The 26000-nt window shown below is 40.1% G+C and overlaps 1 protein-coding gene across 2 annotated transcripts; it reads right to left on the bottom strand.

Annotated features, from left to right (window-relative positions):
• Window positions 1-12641: 12641 nt before the first annotated feature.
• Window positions 12642-24941, bottom strand: LOC120479068 (immunoglobulin superfamily member 2-like). Of its 2 annotated transcripts, XM_089132920.1 has the most exons (11): window positions 24696-24941; window positions 22166-22534; window positions 21600-22016; window positions 20743-21144; window positions 20131-20514; window positions 19648-20022; window positions 16888-17271; window positions 16275-16676; window positions 15384-16190; window positions 14851-15234; window positions 12642-13668 (listed from the first exon to the last, which is right to left on the bottom strand). In XM_089132920.1, exons 1-11 carry the CDS (start codon window positions 24799-24801, stop codon window positions 13457-13459), a joined length of 4242 nt encoding a protein of 1413 aa, XP_088989046.1. In that variant the 5' UTR covers window positions 24802-24941; the 3' UTR covers window positions 12642-13456. The 2 variants fall into 2 exon arrangements, with proteins under 2 accessions (XP_088989046.1, XP_088989047.1); XM_089132921.1 differs by lacking the exon at window positions 15384-16190.
• Window positions 24942-26000: the final 1059 nt, after the last annotated feature.

Genomic DNA, 26000 nt, shown 5'->3' with positions numbered 1-26000 from the left:
AAAAAACGTAAGGGGTACCACTGTCGTTTTTTTTTCGGGCCGAATTTTTGAGTTTCGATATCTCAGCTCTGGAAGGGGCTAGAGCCTCCATTTTTGCACTCAGGTCTAAGTCTCATGGCCCTCTATCAGAATTTGGGAAGATTGGAGAAACTTAATTTTTCGCCCGAAAAAAAAAACGTAAGGGGTACCACTGTCGTTTTTTTTTCGGGACGAATTTTTGAGTTTCAATATCTCAGCTCTGGAAGGGGCTAGAGCCTCCATTTTTGCACTCAGGTCTAAATCTCTTGGCCCTCTATCAGAATCCAGAGTTTTTGGAAGATTGGAGAAACTTAATTTTTCGCCCGAAAAAAAAAAAACGTAAGGGGTACCACTGTCGTTTTTTTTTCGGGCCGAATTTTTGAGTTTCGATATCTCAGCTCTGATGGGCTAGAGCCTCCATTTTTGCACTCAGGTCTAAGTCTTGTCGCCCTCTATCAGAATCCAGAGTTTTGGGAAGATTGGAGAAACTTAATTTTTCGCACGAAAAAAAAAAACGTAAGGGGTACCACTGTCGTTTTTTTTTCGGGACGAATTTTTGAGTTTCAATATCTCAGCTCTGGAAGGGGCTAGAGCCTCCATTTTTGCACTCAGGTCTAAATCTCTTGGTCCTCTATCAGAATCCAGAGTTTTTGGAAGATTGGAGAAACTTAATTTTTCGCCCGAAAAAAAAAAAACGTAAGGGGTACCACTGTGGTTTTTTTTCGGGCCGAATTTTTGAGTTTCGATATCTCAGCTCTGGAAGGGGCTAGAGCCTCCATTTTTGCACTCAGGTCTAAGTCTTGTCGCCCTCTATCAGAATCCAGAGTTTTGGGAAGATTGGAGAAACTTAATTTTTCGCACGAAAAAAAAAAACGTAAGGGGTACCACTGTCGTTTTTTTATTCGGGCCGAATTTTTGAGTTTCGATATCTCAGCTCTGGAAGGGGCTAGAGCCTCCATTTTTGCACTCAGGTCTAAGTCTCATGGCCCTCTATCAGAATCCAGAGTTTTGGAAAGATTGGAGAAACTTAATTTTTCGCCCGAAAAAAAAAAACGTAAGGGGTACCACTGTCGTTTTTTTTTTTTCGGGCCGAATTTTTGAGTTTCGGTATCTCAGCTCTGGAAGGGGCTAGAGCCTCCATTTTTGCACTCAGGTCTAAGTCTCATGGCCCTCTATCAGAATCCAGAGTTTTGGGAAGATTGGAGAAACTTAATTTTTCGCCCAAAAAAAAAAACGTAAGGGGTACCACTGTCGTTTTTTTTTTCGGGCCGAATTTTTGAGTTTCAATATCTCAGCTGTGGAAGGGGCTAGAGCCTCCATTTTGCACTCAGGTCTAAGTCTCATGGCCCTCTATCAGAATCCACAGTTTTGGGAAGATTGGAGAAACATAATTTTTCGCCCGAAAAAAACAAAACGTAAGGGGTACCACTGTCGTTTTTTTTTTCGGGCCGAATTTTTGAGTTTCGATCTCAGCTCTGGAAGGGGCTAGAGCCTCCATTTTTGCACTCAGGTCTAAGTCTCATGGCCCTCTATCAGAATCCAGAGTTTTGGGAAGATTGGAGAAACTTAATTTTTCACCCGAAAAAAAAAAACGTAAGGGGTACCACTGTCGTTTTTTTTTTTCGGGCCGAATTTTTGAGTTTCGATATCTCAGCTCTGGAAGGGGCTAGAGCCTCAATTTTTGCACTCAGGTCTAAGTCTTATGGCCCACTATCAGAATCCAGAGTTTTGAGAAAGTTGGAGAAACTTAATTTCTCGCCCGGAAAAAAAAACCGAAAGGGGTACCACTGTCGTTTTTTTTTTAGGGTAGAAATTTTGAGTTTCGATATCTCAGCTCTGGAAGGGTCTAGAGCCTCCATTTTTGCACTCAGGTCTAAGTCTCATGGCCCTCTATCAGAATCCAGAGTTTTGAGAAGATTGGAGAAACTTAATTTCTCGCCTGAAAAAAAAAACGAAAGGGGTACCACTGTCGTTTTTTTTTTCGGGTCGAAATTTTGAGTTTCGATATCTCAGCTCTGGAAGGGTCTAGAGCCTCCATTTTTGCACTCAGGTCTAAGTCTCATGGCCCTCTATCAGAATCCAGAGTTTTGAGAAGATTGGAGAAGCTTAATTTCTCGCCCGAAAAAAAACAAAAAACGAAAGGGGTACCACTGTCGGTTTTTTTCGGGTCGAAATTTTGAGTTTTGACATCTCAGCTCTGGAAGGGTCTAGAGCCTCCATTTTGCACTCAGGTCTAAGTCTCATGGCCCTCTATCAGAATCCAGAGTTTTGAGAAGATTGGATAAACTTAATTTTTCACCTGAAAAAAAACAAAAAACGAAAGGGTTGTTTTTTTTTTCGGGTCGAAATTTTGAATTTCGATATCTCAGCTCTGGAAGGGGCTAGAGCCTCCATTTTGCACTCTGGTCTAAGTCTCATGGCCCTCTATCAGAATCCAGAGTTTTGAGAAGATTGGAGAAACTTAATTTCTCGCCCGAAAAAAACAAAAACGAAAGGGGTACCACTGTCGTTTTTTTTTTCGGGTCGAAATTTTGAGTTTCGATATCTTGGCTCCGGAAGGGTCTAGAGCCTCCGTTTTTGCTCTCGGGTCTAAGTCTCATGGCCCTCTACCAGAATCCAGAGTTTTGAGAAGATTGGAGAAACTTAATTTCTCGCCCGGAAAAAAAAACCGAAAGGGGTACCACTGTCGTTTTTTTTTTCGGGTCGACATTTTGAGTTTCGATATCTCAGCTCTGGAAGGGTCTAGAGCCTCCATTTTTGCACTCAGGTCTAAGTCTCATGGCCCACTATCCGAGTCCAGAGTTTCAAGAAGATTGGAGAAACTTATTTTTTCTCACAAAAAAACGAAAGGGGTACCAATTTCGTTTTTTTTTTTTTTTTTTTTCGGGTCGAAATTTTGAGTTGCTCTTATCTTCATGAAACTCTGATAGAGGGCCATGGGACTTAGACCTGAGTGCAAAAATGGAGGCTCTAGATCAGGGCTATTCAATTAGTTTCATTCCAGGGCCAGATTATTAAATTAAATCGACAAGTTGAGGTGGGCCGTTGGTTTTAGCTTATTTATTTAAACATAACAGTATCAATAAGTAAGCTAAAGTAGCCTAAACCAAAAAAACTATTGCATTTACTTGCAATGTGGTACCCAACAGTATGCAGACCATAATAAATAACTTATTTACAGCTACAAATATATGAATTATATAATATCATGGCTATCGGTAAGAATTATTTTATTAATAATTAATATAGGCTTAAATTAAACTATACCACAAAAAATGCCTAAACAGGTAAAAACTATACACACAATGAATTATATATTACTCTAATCCCCTAATAAATCTAATACAATATAAATGACTATAACTGTGACAAAGTCCTAAATTACCCCTGATGGCAGTGTATGCCCTGTGTCTGTTTGCTTTATATTCGTTTGTTTTTCATTATTTGGTGACTTTTTCTAGTCTGAGGTGCACATTAGACTGATAAAAAACACCAAGATTTTATTTCTTTATTTCTTTTATTTTGGTATTTACATAAATCATTAATTTAGGAAAACTAACCTTATGGGTTCATGTCTGCAGCATGGTTTCCAAGGGTGGGTGTTAAGAGGAAGGGCGGCCTTCCTGTTCCTCTTTTTATGCCATCCCAAAGAATTCTGGGTAGTGTAGGCATAGTCCATTTCTCAGTGTGAGCAGGGGGTTATTGTTTCATGTTTTAATGTGTTTATGTTCGTTGTATGTAGAAATGTATTTGTTTATAATTTGTATTATTTTCCTTGTATAATTAAGGTTGATGTATTTTGAATATTATTTTCATTTTAAGTGTAGTTATGAATTATATGTGTGAACATTATTTAATTTCCCTATTACTGTAAAATGGTTGACCCTAAAGGAATGTATGTTTTTCTGTGAAAGCAGTTCTGGTGAAGAGGGTCACCTTGAGTGAATTTTGTTCATGTTATTATTATTATTATTTTTTTTGATATGCTATTCTTTATTTGGAAGTCAATAAAGATTTCACTGACTACAAGCAGTAGTGATGGCGAAATGAAGCTTTGTGAAGCACTGAGGCTTTCCCCACAAATGTATCGTAAATTCTTATCGAAAATAAGTTTTTCTGATCTTCTTGAAACTCTGGATTCTGACAGAGGGCCATGAGACTTAGACCTGAGTGCAAAAATGGAGGCTATTGAGGTCCCACGTAGCATTTAAAAATAGCGGGTTCACGGACGGTGGAATTTTGGGACGGCGCTTGGTGCCACGGACCCTGCCTGCTGAGTGCAGTAAAATAGTTTTTATCACGACAGGAACTTTAGTTAAAGTCACTGTAAAGTCAATTCTACAAAAAAGTTCTAAACACATTATAAATGTTACATATGTATTGCTAAAACATATTACAAAGTCTGTGAACTGTGAAGTACTGAAATGTGGAGTTAGACCGTTAAAGGGTTAGTTCACCCAAAAATGAAAATTAAGTCATTTATTACTCACCCCCATGCTGTACCAACCCCGTAAGACCTTTGTTCGTCTTCAGAACACAAATGAAGATATTTTTGATTAAATTTGAGAGCTGTATAACTACCACATTGGCTCCTAAAGGACTGCCTCTTGACGGCCCAGAAAGTCAATGAAGAAAATGTTTAAATATCCCAAGTGACTACCGTGGCTCAACTATATGTTTATCAAGCGACGCGAATACTTTTTGTGCGAAAAAACAAACAAAAATAACGAGTTTATTCGACTATTTCTTTTCTTCCTTGTAGGCCAGAACGAGACTTCCTTAGATTTCCACGACGCATGCGCGAGAATTGCGATCTGAAGTAGTGTAAGCTGGTGTGAGCAGATCGCAGTTCTCGCGCATGCGTCGTGGAAATCTAAGGAAGTCTCGTTCTGGCCTACAAGGAAGAAAAGAAATAGTCGAATAAACTCGTTATTTTTGTTTGTTTTTTCGCACAAAAAGTATTCGCGTCGCTTGATAAACATATAGTTGAGCCACGGTAGTCACTTGGGATATTTAAACATTTTCTTCATTGACTTTCTGGGCCATCAAGAGGCAGTCCTTTAGGAGCCAATGTGGTAGTTATACAGCTCTCAAATTTAATCAAAAACATCTTCATTTGTGTTCCGAAGACGAACGAAGGTCTTACGGGGTTGGTACAGCATGGGGGTGAGTAATTAATGACTTAATTTTCATTTTTGGGTGAACTAACCCTTTAAACAGTTTTTCACCATTGCAATTTTACGGATTAATTGGGCGGGGCTAAAACAGGGCTCCGTGACGCACTAGAACCCATGAGCTGCTGGACACGCCCCTATTTGATGACGCACAGAGTCTGATCTCCCTCTCTCCACACACACTCCCCGAGCACAACATTCGCATTCATCGCTCAATCGCGAGTGACTGTCAGTACTATTAGTTACTACAACTGATCCTACAGTTTTCTAGCTAGCTATGCCTTCGACACGGACATGCATGGGCTACTACCTGGATGCGATCATGTACAAAACAGATCGGTATCTTCATTTAAATTCCCCTAAAAACGATCACGTCAAGAAGAGGTTTTTAACGTTACCTTGATGAAGAGCTGATCACCGCCAACACCCGCCTCTGTAGTGATCATTTTACACTGGATCGTTTTATAAACTTTCCTCAGAGACAACTGGAATTCACTGATAATTCACTGATAATCCGCTGATGAACGGGGCCGAAACGACGATCTCCCGCCTCAGCTTTCATCCTCCCGTCTCCAAAAGCTAATTAGCTAATATCACCGTCAACAGCTTTCCCGTGAGTGGGCGTGGTTTCAGCGCAGCCAGCGAACACGCCCCCAGCGTTTGAGAGCAGAGAATCTGCTCATTTTTTCATGATTTTGATAGCTTATTTTATGTACTTCCCGACTTTTTTTATCATTCAAATTTGGCTGGGTGGCTAATTACACATTTTTCTGTGGTGTGACAAACTCAGAACACATACTTAATTTTGACTTTACAGGGACTTTAAAATGTCTATCAAATACACTTTCCGAAACCCCATTAAAAGTGCATCTATCCATCATAAAAGTGCATCTATCCATAAAAAATATATATTAATATAAAATATTTAAAATATTCATATTTAATTTGCACTTTAGATTTAAGTCAAATCCATATTGAAGCACTTTGGCAAACCTCGGTTGTTTTAAATGTGCTTTACAAATTGTATTGTATTTTACTTTATAAAGTTTTAAATATGGATATTTTTCTTACATCTCCATCTTCCTCATTACTCCACATCTGAGATATTTTCATCAGTTATGTTCAAGCACTTCAGAACTGTATATTCTGCACATGAAAAAGTTTCAAAAATGTATCTGTGATATATATGTTTTTTTATAAAAGAAATTTCAATCAGCATTACTGAAAATGTGACTTCAGTAACAGGCTTTCAAACCTACTGTCCATTGTAATGGACAGACACATTTAAAAAAATCCTGATTTAAAACGTGCAATTCTACAGTTGATTTTTAACTTTAATTAATAAGTTCAATCTTTCTATTTTACATACAAACTATGAAATACTGGCAAAAATATGTAAATACACCTTAGAAAATGTTGCTTGCTTTTGTGTTTGGAGTGAAGTGCTGCCATGTTTCTCTTCAATGTAGAGTTTATATATATATATAATTACTACATGCAGAACTTTACTGGCATTTGATTGGGTGACAAACGTCCAATCTCATGGACTGCAGGCTTAAACTAGGTGAAATGCTCCAGAAGTTAAAAAAGGGGGCTGACATGTGATGTCCATTGTAATGGACACAGGGTCTGAATGGGTTAAAAAACCTCTACTGACCCCAAGCCTTAGTGTAAGCCAGAACAGTCTCATTTTTAGTCTTATACATGTTGTCTACGCTTAGGACAGGTATGTAAACTTGCACTTCTGAAGTAGGTTTAATGGTGGCTTCTTTTTAGTCTAATTCTAATGCGCAAAATGCATAGTATTCTAAGGGCATCATTTTTTAATCTTTTTTTACTCAAAGATGAGCAATGTCCTTTTGCAAATGTAAAGTGTATTTTGTTATGCAATAATGTTGTTGCTTTATGCCAACACTAGATGGCGCTGTATGGCTGGTAATGGAGAGAGCTGGACTGGTACTAGTTTCTCTGGGACTCGCTCTCTCTGCTGTCCTCTGGTTAAACTGGTTTGCAGTGTTCTTGTAGTTTCTTCAGGGTTTTATTAGTGATTATTTAGACCTTTTCTCGCCTTGATTAACCAACCGTGACAATTGTTACCAATTAAAAATCAGTCATTTTTCCACCTCATGTTGTTCCAAATTCAGTTGATTCTGTGTTTAATGTAATACAACAGGGGTGTTTGAAGAGGGTTTTTGCATGTTTTGCACGAAAGTCATGGTTTTATATCAGCCCCTTCAGCTTCAACCTCACGCAAGTCCTTTATCTTATTTAAAACTACAGGTTCAGGTGTGTGTTGGAGCTGGTTGGAAATAAACTCATGCACTCAATTGAAATAAATTTGATGTCTAAACATAAGATTTATGTATTTGAATTGCATATCAAATTTCCATCCATTTGGATTACATAGTTTTGACATAAAACAATTAATAATCTGAATGTGATTCATATTTTTCAGCCATATATAAATGAAACATATGATTTATTTAGTTGTATTAATAAACCGAATGTGATTTATATTTGTCAGTCATGCGTAAATGAAACAGGTAAGATTTAAATAATAGTACACCGAAACGCTACAGAGTTAAAGTACCATTGAAGCAGTGTTGAAGGTAATGAGAACTGAACTCACTGAAGCGGGACTGTGGACATGTTTCCTTCTGGATCTGCTGTACTGCTGTTATCTCTGTAAAGATACTTTGAAACTATCTGTACTGTAAAAAGTGCTGTGTAAATAAAGCCAAGGTGACTTTATTTGACATACAATACAACCTTTTTGTGAGAAACAATAAAGTTTTTTTATATAACATTAACCTTTTTATGTTTATATGTATATTTTGTGAATGACTCACAGAGTCTCTGCATATTAAACTCAGAAGAAAGTAACACTAAAATATAAGTGGGAAGTGAGAAATGTGGTTATGTAGAGATCTCTCAACAGTGTGTGTGTGTGTAAATAACCTGCAGAGATATATAAAAAAAAGTTGTTTCCTCTTACAACATTTGAGGCCATAGGAACTTTTTGGGGGCAGCAGGTAAACGTCATACAACATCTATCAATTAGACATTAAAATTTTTGACTTTTGACTTTGAAAAAAAAAAAAAAAAAAAAACGCCTATTTTTTTTTTCTTCTTGGGAAAATATAAGTAGCTTACACCTCATCATTTAGGACCTGTATGGCCCTCTTCATTGGAAATACCTTCTTACTATGTGTTTCTTATACTTGTCTATGTTTATTTTATATTTGAAATAGTCTATGTGGACTGTTGAATAAATCTTTAATTTGCAATATTACTGTTTTAACCGTATGTGATCAAATAAATGTTATGTTGATGGTGAAGTTTTAAATTCGTGCTGTAGAGAGAGGAATAACGGCAGTCCTATACATGAATAATAAACCATAACATGACTTTTCCCTAATACAAAGTTTCCATAACCATTTTAGTAGACTAATGTATTTTAGTGGTTTCAGTCGTGCAATGCATTTTTGCAAAGAAAGCGTTTCCTTTGTGCCTTCATTGTGAGAACAGCCTAACATAAGCAACAAAAACCACATCCACCCCATGGTGATTGTCAAACAGATCTCAGAGCATCTCGACTTCCTGTCTCACATGGAGATGTCTAAACCGTGTGTGTCGTGACCTCAATCCGTAACCACAGGTGCTGTTAACACTGCAAGTCACTAAACGAAATGAGTAGCCTACATTTAATTTAACTTCGATTGCTAAACGACAGTGAGCACGACTGGAGCTAAATGTGCAAAACTCTAACTACAGTCTGCATTACCAACAGTCACCTGAGCACAACTCTTAACACACGGCTCAAAACAGGCTCAGTGTGCACAACCCTCACTGAGATAACACACACTGACACTCAGAACACACTGAGAGGAAAAACAGTAGCATCAAACGCCAATACAGAAAATACAAACTTTTCATCTTTACAGTTTCAACAATTTCAGACTTCATACAAAGTAATATTTTCTTCAAAGAAAAGAGTGACATTCTTTCATTTGATATATTTACATTTTTAGAACATAACAATTGAAAATTAGCAGTTTGCTTCAATAGTCTGTAGTAATTTACTGAATTACAGTAATGAGAAAAAAGGTAGAAACTAAAAGTACATACTGTAATACTGTAACCCTGCCTCTCTCAAGCATTAGGCCACAAGTTTTTAGACTTTCAGCTGAAATTGTTTGAAAATCAGCAGTGTTTAAAGGCACAAGGCTGATTTATTCTGTTTTGAATGAGTGGTTCACAGTTTTGACAGCAGTGTGTTAGCATTTGAACAAAAATCCACAGTGTTGTGCAGGTTGTGGTTAAAGTCATGGGATAAGTGTGTAGAGTTTTGAAAACTGTGTTCAAGCAATGAAAAATGATCTAGAGTTTGGTCCACATGAACTGCTGCTGTGCAGACTGTAGTTAGAGTTTTGCACATGTAGCTCCAGTTGTGCTCCACTGTGGTTTAGCAATCAAAAAAAAAAAAATGATATTCACTCAAAAACTGCAATGCATTAAGTAGAACTTAAACCAAATAAGTTATGAATAACCTATTAATTATTTAGCTCTAAATATTTAAGTTGAATTTAATTCATTTAAACCAGTTTATGTTTATGGTTGAAAATAAAATAATATTAAATGTAAATTAGAAACCAGTGTGTGGGTTTGCAATTTTTTTTTTCTAATTTCTTTGAAATTTTATTTTTCAAGAAATCACTTTTGTATAAGGCCTGTTTCCATAGCTCATGAAATAAACGTTAAAAAAAATACCTTTAAAGTTTTCAGCTTCATACGAAGCCTACATTTAGGCCTCTTCAATGCGTTCTCCCTCACGCATCGTATTTATTTCAATCTGCCCATTAACCCCCAGATCACGGGGTAACTCGGAACGGGATGAAGAGATTTAACATCAAGCATGGCACCTGCTTCATCCTCTTTAGAGCACTTTTATACGGTTTATCGTTGTATTGTCACGACTATTCATCTTAAGAAGACCGACTAACAATTAGCTGAATTAAGTAAACTTACTTACTACTGTAGAAAGTTACGTAATTTGTGTCACTACATCACAGAAACCACAAGCCAAGGCGACATTGCCATTGAATTTACTTTTTTTAATCAGCACCAGTGCTTGTGCTGTGAGTAACTTACACCACACTTATATTTTGGTGCGTTTTCTTACATTTTGACATAGACAAGGCTGTCCCGCGTAATTTTGGATATTTACTGTATCAGACTGACTGACTGCACTAAACGTCATTCCAACCCGATCTCACGACCAAGTCGTACGAATTCGACGAATGATTAAAAAGTGGCTAATTCGTAACAATTCATACGACCTCACTCGTACGAATTAATACGATTTTGCTAAATCGTACATATTTTACGAATTGGCCAATTCGTATGAATTCGTACGAATGACCTACCCCTTACCCCGCCCCTAAACCTAACCATCACGTGGGTTTAGACAAATCGTACGAATTAGTACGAGTGAGGTCGTACGAATTAGCCACTTTTTAATCATTCGTCGAATTCGTACGAATTGGTCGTGAGATAGTGCTGCGTCATTCACATGGCAAAAACTAAAGAAATAGACATAATCCAAGCTGACATATTATTTTGTTTATAATGCTGTGAGTAGACCACAGATTTCTCAGCGGAAAGTAATATTTTTCGGTATTTTCTAATTTTAGTAAACAGGATTTTAGTGATGACCTGATACCAACAGTGTCTGAGAAACCTGGGTAGACGGTACAATGCAAGCCTCAGGCACAAAGACCAAGCTCTGGTGCCTGCATTTGGACTTCTCCCTCGGGTAATGTGGCCACTCACTATTAACAAGCTCCCAATAACAACTGTGGAGAAAATGGAGCGAACCATGACTTCATACGTGAATGAATGGCTTGACGTCCCACGCTGTCTGACTAACATCAGCCTCTACTGCAAAGGGGTCCTTGAACTGCCTATCACGAGCCTCACCGAAGAGTACAAGTGCTCTAAAGTGAGACTCCAGATGACTTTGAAGGACTCCGGAGACCAGACCATCAGCAATGCTTTTCCACCTCTGTTAACTGGACAGAAACGGGAACCATCTGACGCGGTGCAGCAAGCTGAGTCATCCCTGAGGCACAGAGACATTACATTGTAGGGCACGTCCAGTTGGGAAGAGGAGGCCTTGGACTTATGGCAAGCAAGCCAGTTTGGTGTAAGGCCTCAACATCAGAGAGGAGGAAAATGGGGGTCGGGGAGGTCAGACAGCAAAGGCTGTCTCTCTTGCCAAGCAGGGACAATGGATGATGTGGGAAGGCCAGGAGAGGAGAAAGCTTACCTGGAGGGAGCTTTTGGAAATGGAGGCAAGGAATATCAGCTTCATCATCAGAGCGACCTATGATGTGCTCCCATCTCCAAAAAAACTCCACCAGTGGTATGGTGAGGACCCAACCTGTGCCCTCTGCCCAACTCCAGCGACTCTTAAGCACATCTTGGTCTGTTGTAAGACTAGCCTTGTCTTATAAGCATTTGCAAGGAGGCATTACTTGTGTTCTGTCGATTTATTGAAGAGCCACATGGAACAACTGCGTTCAGCTTGTTTACATCAGAATCAACTCTCTTACTCTTCGCTGTATTACGCTGACCTTTAGAACTCTCGTAGTCCCCCTAGTGGACTGGTTATACAACACCATAACACAGATAGGTAATTCACAATACCCTGACAAGCCTCACACAAGGTCGTTACACCTGGAGACACTACCATGTCCTCAAGTGTCTGGCAGCAGATCTTGAGAGCCAGAGGAACTCCTTGCCCCTAAGAGCAATCAAGTCCATCACAGCCCCAACCCTTTATCTACAAAACATCCCCCTACAAAACCAGAAGCTGGACAGCTAGCCATGGCCCGGGACTGGAAGATGCTAGTCGATATTGGCCAGCAACTAATCTTTCCACACCACGCTTAGGCCAGACTTGGTTCTCTGGACCCCTTCATTGAAGTCTGTTTATGACGAGAATTCAACAGATGAGGCCTATGAACACAAGAAACTGCACTTTATAGAACTGGCAGCAGACGCTCAACAACGAGGATGGAAAGTGGAAATCTATCCGGTTGAAGTGGGATGCAGAGATCTTCTACCATCAGACTGCTGAAAGACACCTTGGCATCCGTGGACCGGCTCTACGACAAACACTAAGATCAGCTCCTTCCTGGTTTTGATGTGTTTTGAGTTTAATCAACTTAAAAAAATTATGGCAATCGGTTTTCTCAAACCATTTGAGTAGCTATGTAGTTTTTTAGAGGTGATTAGATTTAAAGTGACTAAACAACACTAAATTATGAGTGAATATGACTCAATATATATAAGTTCACAAAACTCATATATATATATATAGCAATCAGTTTGAGTTGAGTTAACTTATTGGGTTTTACAGCGTGTGAAGCAACCATAAAGAGAGGATTGGAGAGTAAAAGCCAATGATTTTATTTGAAAATATAGCATCATCATAACAGTAACAATTGATAGATGTGTTTACAACGCACAATTCCAATGTGAACACTATAATACTGTGCATTAAAACTGCAAATTATGCAATTACAAATGGAAAATATGTCATTGGATCCGTTCTGACAGGGCTGTTATTAACTGTGCATGCAGACAAACTATTGGCCGATTTGTTTGTCAAAAAAAAATCATCTTTCACAGAGGCATGGGCAGGCTGAATGACACATTCATCCCCATAAACCATGAGCACAAGGTAAACCTAGTCTGCATAATATATGATTAAATATGGTTTGTGCCCGCCATGTAATATTTGCAGTGAATTAATAGCTGCAAAGAGAATACATCTAAAATCGAGTTCAACGAAAACATTTACAAACCAAACAATCAAATTATAAAGACAAGCCTGTTACATCCATCATGGTCATAACAACAAATACCAGTAATAAATTATTATTAAAAAGAATACATTTCGATGCGTAGTTTGAGGACATTCTTATTTACTTTAGCATGATTTTGATTCTGTTTTAGCCACGGGTCTGTTCGGTACGCGTTGAATCCACATGTGCCGGATCTGGGCCAACACTAGTTGCTGTCTGGGTGGCAGACACTCGATGTGAATGTAAAATAAAGAAATCCCCAAACACCAGCTGAGTAAGTATATTCTATTTATCTGGCCTTAAATGTATGAGTAAATAAACTTGTAGCTGAGTTAAAATCGACGATCCTCAGTAACAGTGCGTTGAGAGTAATTAATACTGTGACTGTGGTGATCAGGAAGGATCCGCCTCAGGAGAACTGACCTCCGGCACAGGGGTGAGAGGGTTGTTTTCAGCCCACAGACACGCTTTCTTTTTCTTCAGATCACAATTCCTCTTGTGCTCTCTTCTCAACAACAGTATAATAACCAACACAAGAACACAAATCAGAGGAATAGTGATTCCCATTGCTGGTCCTAACGGGTTAATCTGTTTCACAGGAACACCTGAGAAAACAAATCAAATGTTAGATTTTACTTTTCTTAGAAAAACAATATGTTTGTTGTTCTATACATTAGATTTATGGTTGAATGTGCCGTGAGTGATTTTTAAAGTCAAATAGGCTTAATGTTGTCATGGTGTCATTTTCTGTATTAGTCATTTATGACTGAAGAGCTTGCCTCGAAATACATATGCGTGGCCGTAATGTGTATGTTCTTCTGGGGGATCTTGCGTTAACTAAGAAACTGGCTCTCTCAGGGTTAATAAGATGTCCTTGGAGTTTGCTGACTTTCATTGAAAGTGTCTGTGTCACAGGGGTCAACAAGATGGATGCTGATCCATTAAAGGATTACTCCACTTTTTTTTAGAAATAGGCTCATTTTACAAGTCCCCCAGAGTTAAATTGTTGAGTTTTACCTTTTTTGAATCCATTCAGCCGATCTCCGGTTCTGGCGGTACCACTTTTAGCATAGCTTAGCACACATCATTGAAGTGCACCAGACCATTAGCATTTCTCCCCAAAAAATTACCAAAGAGTTTCGATATTTTGTTCTATTTAAAACTTGACTCTTCTATAGTTACATCGAGCACTAAGACAAACGGAAAATGTAAAGTTGTGATTTTCTAGGCTGATATTCAGGGAACTATACTCTCTTTTGAAATTTGAAAATTTTGAAAATTTTAGATTATTCTCAAATTTATGCACAGTTTATAAAATCTGTGAGGACCACTAGAATAGTTTCCGTATATAGCTGTACTGTACCCTTTCGCTATTCAGCATTTGGGCAGGCAGCCTTTTCTATCAAAGCTGCAATACAATGGAATACAATTCCAGACAATATAAAAACATGTGATTCGTTTGGGGCCTTTAAAAATAAAATAAAAAAAAACATTTAAAATTTTCCCAACAATGTATCCACTAATTCGTTATTGGGTAATGTTATTTTTCAGTCTTTATTTCCTTTCTGGACAAGGACAGTATACCGTACACACATTTCCAATGGAGGGACAAAAAGCTCTCGGACTAAATCTAAAATATCTTAAACTGTGTTGTGAAGATGAACGGAGGTCTGACGGGCTTGGAGCGACCTGAGGGAGAGTCATTAATGACATCATTTTCATTTTTGGGTGAACTAACCCTTTAGAGTATCTTTAGTATAAAGACATGTGAGTTTGTTGATAGTTACCTTCAGTGTGGACATGGACAGAAAGCTTTCCAGATGTATCTGAAACCAGTTTCCTCCAGTTGTCAGCGATGGGAAGCCACTCCTCTACCTGACAGTAGTATTGCCCCGCATCAGTGGGCTGGATCTGCAGCACCGTCAGTTTGAAGTATGTGGCAAGTGGTCGTCCAAACACCAGTTGTTTATCATCGATTGCACTGTGTAAAGTACCATCACGCCTGGCAGTGAATATAGCGAGTGGTCCTTCCTCCTGAACCTTGAACCAGGTGACCTCAAAGGTAGACTTATCACTGGACTGAGAGTCAATGTCACAGTCAATGGTGAACCCAGCCTGATGGTTGGTGATGTTGAGCATTCGGTTCTCCTTCTTAACCTGCAGTTTACTCTCTGTTTAAATGAAACACAACTGGTCAAACAGTGACACCATTAAAGACGGTCCTATGTTGATAGCCATAAGCAATATGACAGGGTTTGGTAAGTTATTAATAAGACTACTAATTGAGGAAAACTGGATACGGTGTAAATGGATGTATTACCAATACTGTGAACCGTGACGTTCGTTGAGCCTGATTGGGCTTGTGCCGTTAGTTTCCACTGGCCCTCACACTCGAGCTGGTGCTGCTCAACTCGGCACTGGTAGCTTCCACTATCGGCTGGATCTGAGTTTAATACGACCAGATTGAAAGTACTAGAAGTGGGTCTAGAGAAGCGTAACCTGTCCTTAAGTTGCTTGTTTTCTGTAAGGTACTGTAGACGACCATTATAAGAGTATGACAATAAAGTTATCCCGCTGGTAGATTCCAGACTATTAAACACCCATTTGAGAGTGTAGTGACGTGTAGGATCCTCTTTTTCTACTTTCAAAGAGCATGCAAGCTCAAACTGCTCTCCTTCTTTGATGGTAAGATACTCTTCAGTCCTGTCCATGGTAAAGCTGTCTGTTTTTTTGCTCTCCGCAGTGTCCACATGGACGGATAGCTCTCCAGACTTGTCATCACCAATCCTTCTCCACTTGTTCGCAGCTGTCTGAATCCATTCAGCAACCTCACAATAGTAGAGGCCAGTGTCAGCAGGGTTGATGTTTGGCACAGTCAGCTTATAGTGCATGGCACTTGGGCGTCTAAACACCAGATCTTTGTCATCGATTGCACTGTGTAAGGTTCCGTCACGGCTGGCCTTGAAGATGATGATGGGTCGTTCGTTTCTCTGACCCCTGGACCAAGTCACCTCAAACACAGATACATCACTGGACCGTGAGTCAATGATGCAGTCAACGGTGACCCCCTCTTGCAGATTGGTGATACTGACGCTTTTGTCCTCCTTGTGCACATGCAGCTTGTTCTCTGATTTAATTTAAGAAAAGAAAAATCAGCATAAAAATGATCTAAATCAATTTTTGATGATTTCAGAAAATATAGAATACTCACCTATAAGCTGAACACTAACATTTGTGTAACCTGACTTGTCGCTCGCCTTAGATGACCATTGACCTTTACAGTCCAGCTGGTACTGTTGAACTTGACAGTAGTAGCGCCCCCTGTCCTCCTGGATGGCTCTATGTATAGCCAACTGAAAGACACCCACTGCTGGGCTGGAGAAGTGGAGTCGTCCCCCAAACTCGGAGTCAGAGCTGATAAATTTCAGACGCCCATCGTAACTATAGGTCAGAAGTGCCACACTGGAGGACTGATCTCGGTTAAATAACCAGGTAAGGGAGTAGCGAAGTGTGGAATCAGACCCAATACCCTCCACTGAGCAATTCAACACTAGCTGCTCTCCCTCTTCAACCTTCAGCTGAGCGTTAGCTTTATTCATTCTGAAATCACTGGCTGAAACATAAAAGAAAATATTGGAAACACATTGTTTAGACTTTTATTTGACCCAAGTTTTTTTAAAGCATTGTAAGGATATTGTAGCTCAAACAGTAAAGCATCGGTGCTTGCAACACCAAGGTCATGGGTTTGATTCCTACAGAAAGCAAGAATTGATGAGAATGTATGTGTTTATTTTGGATAAAGATTGTGTGTGTGTGTTCTTCACCTTTCTCATTGACAATAAGCTCTGTGAAACCAGACATTTTCTTGAGGGAATACCAGTCACCAAGAGGATCCTGAAGCCACTCTTCCACCTCACAGAGATACTGTCCACTGTCAGATGTTCTGGTCTGATGGACTGTCAGCTGGAAGGTCTGTTTCTTTCTTACTTCCATGCGGATTCTCTGGTCCATCTCTAATCCAGCGGCGGGGCCAAACTTGATAACAGCATCTAGGTCCATAGTTAAGAGCATCTGGGTCCCAATCATCCATGTTATCGTGAAACGAGAAGTATTTGTGGTTGTCGTCAAGACTGAGCATTCAATCTTAGCATCAGTGTTGACCGTGGTTTCCAGCAGAGACTTGAGTATGGACAAGCTCATTATGCTGACTGTTGGTAAACATTATAAAAGTGAGGAGAATAGAGAGAGAGAAATATTCAATACATTGCTGAATCTACAGTTATCTAAATGCTTTATAAAAGCAGTAGGGTATGGTAAATTGCAGCTTTGGGAAAGGACATGTACAAAGGCCATGTTATATAATTTACATGCTTGAAACACAGACACAAAGTTGGCATATGTGGTCACATGTGTTTGTTCTGTCTTAGCCGTGGTTAAGTTTCCAGTTCTCCTTTTCTATCTCTCGTTTTTTATTTTGTCTTCGCATTGTAAAAGCTTTATGTCCTGAAGTGACAACATAAAATACAGTTTAAAACATTTTATAAAGTATACAGTATATTTCTAATATAGTCCCAGGTTCAGAAAGCTGTTGTCTGTAAAATGCTCTGTACACAAGCTAACTTTTGGGTTTTACTGCTCAGGAACAGCGTTACAAATACATCTTCATGACTAATTCCTAATTTCATCCAATTTCAGTAGGCCAAGGAACAGGGTTTTGCCTTTGCATGGAAAAAACGCATCTCCAAGACATGGTGGCGACACTACAATTCACTAAATCCTCATCTTCTTTCTTTGTGGATGCTTTTGGTCGGGCATTATGCTAATATTTCAATTTGTGACATAGATGTTTGTTGAAGGAATAACTGGACGGTGTAATATCAAGGTGTTTTATGCAGGTCTGCGTCACGGGTTGCTGCTCCTTCAAATGAAGGAGAATACCAGGAAATTTAATCCAACAATGATAGCCACTAACACGAAACAGCGTCTTAATACTGACAAGATCGGACAAAGAACTCAACAAAACAGGGAGTTCTTATACCAGAACTAAACAAGGTAAATAACGAGTTAATTAACAGAACAGGTGAACGGAATCATTAAATCAGACACGCTGGGATTAAACTGGGTCAAATCGCAGGCACAGGGAGAACAGAAGATAACCCTGACAGTACGCTTCTCTCTGTAAAGGCACGTCTTCGCACCATACAAGGTCCAACCGAGAAGGGAGGGAGGGGGATCAGAAGGAGAATGTGAAAGAGGAGAGGGACAATAACGGTCAGGAGCAGGAGCAGGAGAGGCCATGCAGGGACTCAGGCCACAGCCAGCACGGTGGTCCAAGCTGGGGTCACAGAAGGAAGGAGCCATGGTGGAGGCCAGGGAGCAGGGATGCGATCTCCTGCAAAAGGAGGCAGTTTTGGTGGAGACCCAGATGAAGCCAAGGACACATGGAGTTAGGGTGACACCACAGGTCTGGAAGGCCAAGGTGGAGCTTTGGAGCTCAGTCTTGAATTCGAGGCAGAGACCCAGAAACCTGAGGTGGAGTCAGTGTGACCGAGGACAATGGTGGTGCTGGAGCCCGGTGAAGCCAAAGGCATGATGGGTGGAGGCACAGCCAGAAGACAGGAATCCAGTGGTGGAAATCCAGCTGACCAGGGCTGAGGTGGGGGACGAGGGAGCATGGTGAAACTGGTGGGATGAAGGACCATGGTGGACCTGAGCATTGACCAAGTCCGAGCCGATGGGTCTGAGGATCAGGGTGGAGTCCGGGGCTCTGTGGCTGGAGGCAGAGAAGGGGAATCCTCATGCTGAGATGCTGGAAGACCTAAGGGCATTGTAGCAATCTCGTGCACCTGGTCAGACATGTCCATGAGCTCAGACTCTGGGGCAAGGTGTGGCTCAGCTTGATGTACTGGCTCATTGTCCACGGCAGGCTCTGGCTCCATGTCTGCAGTGAAGCTTAGCTGTAGCTCCATCAGGCGGGGTGAAGGCTGACTGAAAGCATAGCCTCCCTCTGGTTCGTTGATGGATCCTTCCTTACTCAATACAATCACACCAGGGCTTGAACAGAGGTAATTGAAGAAGGGGGAATGTGAGGAATATCTGCACAATACCTGCACGAGTAAAAGGTTTTGTTGGGAAGCTGTTGTACTGGTGCAACCCCACCCTCTTGGCCGCTGAAGCCACTGAAGTCCAGTGGCACGACAAAATTTACAGCAAATTTACGACAAAATGGCCAGGCGTACTTTAGTACTCCAGGTTGTCCTATACCTTCCTGACCATTGAACCATAGTGGTTTCATTTGCCTGTTCAGTGTAGACTTCACATGCAACTATCCCTAAATCTAACTCTAACCTAAATTAATAGTAAGTAAATATCGTCAATAATAGTGTGACCAGGTTGGGATATTTTGGGATAGTTATTTACACCTAATGTAACATCAGACTTAACAACTTATATTTGTCTACAAAACAAATTTTAAGCAGTTCAGCATAGGCCTTAAGATCAAAAGATATGAGAGTATAAAGACTAATGTGTGTTCAAATGTTTGATGTAGATTGTATCTTCTTAATGAAAAATGCTGTATTTACCAGGTTTTTGTATAGTCACTGCCAACAGGTTGGAGTTCTTCATGGCTTTCTGAAAATTATTTTGATAGGCATCAGCTTGGCACTGGTATTGTCCTTCTTGTTGCTTGCTGGCTTGTGGGATTATGAGTAAAAAATATGTGGCTGATGGCTGTGTCTGAATGGACAGCTGATAGTTTCTCCGATCTGCTCCCCAGGCGATTTCTCCAGTGTGGCGTATGGATAAAATATTCCTCTGTACAGTTGAATTGGGCGGCTGAAACATCCAGCGTACAGCCAGAGACACTTTAGGCCCTTTGATTATACATAGTAATTCTACTGAAGAATTTATAGGCACATTTGTTGTACGACTTTTCAAGATCACCGTCATTAGAGATTCTGAAACGAAATGTCTGCAGTGATTATTCATACTCTGATATCAGTAACATGCTGTAGAAATAACGAATAAGTAACAACAAAGAATGTGTGATTATATAACAGCCTTACCAACAGAATGAACTAAAATGGCTCTTTGCTGAGACTGGGTGTTGGCTTTCGTCATCTCTCCATTGCTCTGTACGGTCCATTCAGACACAACGCACCTGTATTCGCCTCTGTCAGATGTTGCAGATGCTCCGATCTCCAGGGTAAAGTTTCCAGCTGGAGATTGTTGTGTTCGAACATTTCTGCTCTGATACTTTGTCCCAATATCTTTCATCACGCCCTCATGGGTCAGACTAATGACATCACTGAAGGAATCCCCGGAGTCTTTCTTGTGTTGCCATGACACTGATAAAGGACCATTGGATCCCGACACCGAGCAGGAGACCTGTAGTGTATCTCCCTCAGTCACAGCATCCTCCGTCACCATGACCAGCTTCAGATCACTCTCTGACCAGATGGGCAAATAAACAGGCAATGTCAGAGTCTTGTGATCCAATAACATATAATTTAGTTATTTATTTGTATCTCTTTACATGGTAGATGCCCAGGATGTACTTTACAAAAAGAAAATGTACACAATTTGACCGTGGAAATGACCAGAACACCTAAGCAACTGAATTGCAACACAATAAAGTCCACTTGACTGTAGAGGAGAAACACTGGGGCATTATTTACCTTTGGCCATGATGTTCACAGTCTCTGGACTGGACACTTGTTTTTGTATTTTTCTGAAGGTGCCATCATCATTCATCTCTTCTTGCCAGACTTCACACTGGTATTCGCCCTGGTCTTCAGCCCTAGCCGAACGGATGGTCAGCAAGTAGTCCGTGCGACTGGTTTTCACTGCTCTCATCTCCCCTGCATTCTCTCTCTCTTTATAACTGTCAAAGATGGTGAGCATCCCAGAAGATCCGATCTGAGCCACGCTCTTCTGGTTCTTCAGCCAGGTCACAGAAAACAAATGACCAGGAAGACTCTGTGCCTTCACACTGCAGTGGATGTCCAGTGCATCTCCCACCTGTAGAGGCCCCAATGAGGTCTTCATGAAGACACTGAACGAACCTCCCTCAGGGGCCACTTATGAAAGACAGGAGAAAGCATGAGATGTACAAGGTTCTCTTACACAGTTACACAATTTCATAACTAGGTGTAAAGTCTGGATACTGAAGCAAACCCAGATAGCAAACTGACATTGAATCAACGTGGAAACGACGTCTCTCATGACATTGAAACAACGTTGATTTGCTCATCGAATTAACATTGAACCAACGTCAGACGCGGCATTCTTCAAAGCTAAATGAAATCGAAAATTGGTTTGCTTTCATAACGTTGAAACAACGCGTTGATTTCAAGTTGATTTTCCGTTAGTTTTGAAAGAATGACGCGTCTGACGTTGGTTCAACGTTAATTCGATGAGCAAAACAATGTCAGATCAACGTTGTTTCAATGTCATATTTCCACGTTGATTCAATGTCAGTTTGCTATCTGGGAAACCATTTGAGAAACTCTAAATTACTAAATATAAATCTTACCAACTTGTTTGACCTCCACGTTACATGCTGTGCTGGTTTTGTGGGCAATCTTTGTCCAGGAACGGTCTGGGTCTTGGATCCACTCACTGGCTCTGCAGTAGATGTTCCCCTGGTCAGACTGCTGCACTTGCGACATCTTCAGTCTGTAAGTTGTGTCCTCCACCTTATCCATGCTGATAAGACCTGCGTGGTAGCGATCCTCAAATCCAGCTCCTGGCTTTACCGTCAGATCTTTGTCCAGGGTGATGATTGGTCGGGGGTTCTCATCGGCTCCACTGTGGAGAAACCAGCTGACCGACAGATGGGTGTGCTGATAAGTCTCGCTGGAGACCTGGCACTCAAGCTGAAGAGGATCACCTTCAGACAAGCTCTGAGAGGAAGAGCCAGAGTACAATGCCTTCAAGGTATCCTCAATCACTGTGGATTTTGTATTGAAAACATTAGTCACAACGAGTTATTGGATGGATCTCTCTAGATATAGATCTGCCTATGACATGTCAATAATCTCAAATTGGCCAAATCATCTGATTAATCACCAAAACACTCAACATTAAGAAATATCTTACCATTGAGTTTTGTTTCTGCTTCATAACTTCCAAAATACATGGGATCAGTGTTTGGAGTTTCACAGAAGATATCACCCGCATCCCCTTCAAGCAATTGTTTGATCCTCAAGAGAACTGAAGATCCTGACAACCTCTCAATCTCAATATCTTTTTCCCTTACTCTTTTGGAGAATATTGCATAGGGAAAGTCTGTCTCTTTAGTACTGATGATATTTAAATCCGTGTTTGATTTCTTGACCTTAAATTCAAAATCCTGCTGAGATGGGCCTTTAAATCCACTAACATTACAGGATATGGAGATGGGATATCCTTTCACTCTATACAGAGGACCTTCCTGGATCTGGACCAGACGCTGACCGTAGCACAGATCTGTGTGGAGACATGCATTAGACAGGGAAACCTTAAATATTTCACGCAAAATTTGCATTTTGTCACCATTTGCTCTCCTTGGTGTTGTTCCAAGTATGTATGACTAACTTTCATTTTTTTTAAAGCACATATAGCGCTTTTTAAAGTAGATTGTCCCAAAGCGGCTTTACAGTGATAATAGGAAATTAAAGTAACAGAGATTGTTTTGGTTTTACAGCAGCTCTAGAATAGAAAAAGTAATTTTCCAGCTAAAGTTAGTTTTGATTGATCATACAATGACGTGAATGGGGGCTTGCCAAATGAGGAAGACAAGCCAATGCACTCGCTGGAAGGGGCAGCAATTTGACATGTGACAAAATCCACATTACTCGTTGGCCAGATATGTCTTGAACATATTTCCATGACTGCACTTTGATTGGTCAGAATTAACATGCATGAAAATTCCAACAGAGCTCCTGGTAGTAAACAAAGGAGCAAAATCCGGCTGACATGTGGAGAATTCACTCACAATGTATGTTCAGAATCAGCACGAGCTTTATCCTTTCACAAATCCCCTCATAAACAACAAAGTATAGACGCGATATACATAAGAGATTCACTCTTACGGTGATAACTGCAGTGTTTATGATGAGAGTTTTAGTGAGAGTGCAGAACGTGATGAGTCAGTCATGGCTTAAACTGAGCGCTATTGACAATCTAAATAATAGTTTTTTTTTACTACGGCAGCTGGCTTAGTCCAAAAATGCGCAGTTCTTTGGCAGTTGGGTCTTTTCGAGGTCGGATCACGTTCTCACCACAAACAAACCACTCCAGAGTTCGTTTGAAAGCGTTCTAACGGTCTCGGTACGGTTGTGTGGTCCGCTTTTGGTGTGCACCCGAGTACGATTGCTGCCTTCACACCTGCCCAAACGCACCGCACCAAGGGGAAAAACGAACTCTAGTGCAATTCAACTGAACTAAAAGAGGAAGGTGTGTGAAAGCACCCTCAGTCTCAGCTCCTCAGCGAGAAACTTAAAAGTTATCCATGCACTATATATCCTATAAATCAACTGAACTTATATGATAGATTTGTGTGAGCCATAGGCGAAGCCACGGGTGTGCCGGTGCCATCCACAGTTGCAGCTGGCACACCTGAAAATAGATTTATTATTTAAAAAAAAGATTTTCTAAACTTGGCCTATTGTTGTTTACTTACAATATTTGTTCATTTAAAATGTAATTTAATTTTTAACTTATTATCGTTAAAAAAGTATTTTTTTAAAAAAGTAAATATATTCTGACTGCTAATCAACACTCGCGTCTTATGAGGAGAGCGCAGCTCACACATAGAAACTCAATGAACATACAGCGGTAAAAACTCATGTGGAGTTTTTATAACATATGATATGATACAGTTAAGCAACATCACATGACCAAAAGTTATATTTTATATAGTATTATGGTTATGTGGCAAGCATGAGTATAGTTTTATACATCAGCCCAGTCTATTCTGTAAAGTTAGTGATACACAGAGTCTGTTTTCTTTTTTTGTTTTTTTGCAATTCTTATGCACACCCAGACTCTTTTCTATATATTAGTGGTGTGACAGCATTAGTTCTCTGTCATTTTGTCACACAGGAAGTCTGAATATGTAGAACTGAAAAATAGGATTTAAGAAAGTTTTTTTTGTAAATATCACTTAAATAGCACAAAGCTATTGTTTAGATTCAGAAGAGATTGCATATAGCTACCCGTATCCCACCTCGATAGCAGCACAAGCAAGCACAAGCTTTATACTATATATATATATATATATATATATTGCATTAAGCTGTGTAACTCTATGGTTTTCATTTGTCATTTTTAGACTTGTAAGTCGTCACCATCCACGTCCATTGTATTAAAAAAATACAGCTTGGATGTTTTGGAAATGTTTTGCTTTCCACATACTTATGTTGATTTGTATTGCACTTGTGCATATCGAGGTGGGATACGGGTAAGGTTAGGACAGATTTCGTAGTATGGGTAGGTTTAAGGTGTAAGTGTAATTATTGATGTAAAAATAGATATTAATTACAGCTGTAATTACATTTAGATTTTTTTTTAAATAATTACCATGTAAAACATGTATGTAAATGATAACTTCAGTTTGCATGTATAATGAGGTGGTGTTCAGTCTTACCCCCCTGCAGGAGTCCTGTGAGACACAGCAACAGCGTCAGGTGCCACAGCCGGCACCCGAAGTCCAACATCCTTAAACTGATCGATCCTTTCGCTTTCTCCCTCATCTCCTCAGTTCAGGTTAACACAGGTTTCAGCAAGAGAACCTAAACCTGATACATGTTCTTTGACGCAAGTGACTGTGACACATCAGGCATAGAGGAAGAAGGACTGATTATTGGGTTCCTGTTGTCTCGCGCCACTCATCACACTTGCCTCATTTCCCTCGCTGCATATGTCAGATCAGCAGTCTACATGGAGCAAGACTGATATTGCACACTGACTGAAGATATGCAAAATATGAAAATATTTTTTAAAGTGGTGCATAGAGAGGAGAGTCAAACTTGTCTGTGTAAATTGCTGTCATTTGCTTATTACTGCGATTGTTTCATGCGAGGTACAGGTTGCTGAGAGAGAGGGCCATTGACAACCTGATTGCCCAAAAACAGCAGGAAAGGAAATGCGCAAAAACCGGCATGCTTGTACAGGCAGCGCATATACACACATGCAATCATAATATTTGTATAGACCATAAATTGAATTGGATTTGCAAATGGGCTAGTGTCACGATTATGTTTAGTTTTTTTTTTTATCCCCCGTCCCATGTTTTCCTAGTTTCTTGTTGCTAGTTTGTAGCTAGAGTTACCCACCTGTTTCTTGTTCCGTTAATTATCCCTGTGTGTACTTAAATGCTCAATTCCCTATCAGTCAGTCACGTTTGACGTTACGTTTGACTGAACTGACGTATTGGGATCTTGCCAATCACTTTCGAGTGGTACAAAACAAGCCAATGCATTCGCTGGAAGGGGCAGCACTTTCCATAGGGATCCCAATACATCAGTTCAGTCCGACGAAGCGTTGAACGTGACTGACTGATAGGGAACATCTAGGTTACTAATGCCTAGTTCACACTACATGATTTTAAAATGTCGGGCTGAACTGTGCAGTTCACACTACATGACTTGCTCTCAGTGAAATCATGAGTGTTCAAGTTGTTTAGCTGTTCACACCACACAACACAACGTGATTGATCCACAACAGGAGGTAACTCACTACACGAGTTAACAACGCACTACATAGAGATACAACCACGATCGGATGATAAGAGCAAATCATTTGTGACTCAATGAGAGCTGTTTCAGTACTATAGTACTGTCTAAATCCTGAAAATAATCAAACAAATAACGAGTTGACAACAACACGATTCTATCTGGTCTAGAAACCATGTTTTGTCACGAAAAACCACGCAATAAAACGAACCAGAAAT

The sequence above is a fragment of the Pimephales promelas genome, chromosome 7, assembly GCF_988280905.1.
Source record: "Pimephales promelas chromosome 7, fPimPro1.hap1.1, whole genome shotgun sequence".
NCBI classification, from domain to species: domain Eukaryota; kingdom Metazoa; phylum Chordata; class Actinopteri; order Cypriniformes; family Leuciscidae; genus Pimephales; species Pimephales promelas.
Note: the sequence above shows the minus strand (reverse complement) of the source record. Positions and strands in the feature narration are given on the sequence as shown.

Excerpts from the sequence above, each read along its gene's own strand:
- LOC120479068 (XM_089132920.1), bottom strand. The coding sequence starts at position 24,801 with ATGAGGGAGAAAGCGAAAGGATCGATCAGTTTAAGGATGTTGGACTTC. Across the intron at positions 20,023-20,130 it reads CATTTTAGTTCATTCTGTTG|AATCTCTAATGACGGTGATC; the intron begins GTAAGGCTGTTA and ends ATTTCGTTTCAG. Across the intron at positions 16,191-16,274 it reads TGTTAGTGTTCAGCTTATAG|AGAACAAGCTGCATGTGCAC; the intron begins GTGAGTATTCTA and ends AAATTAAATCAG.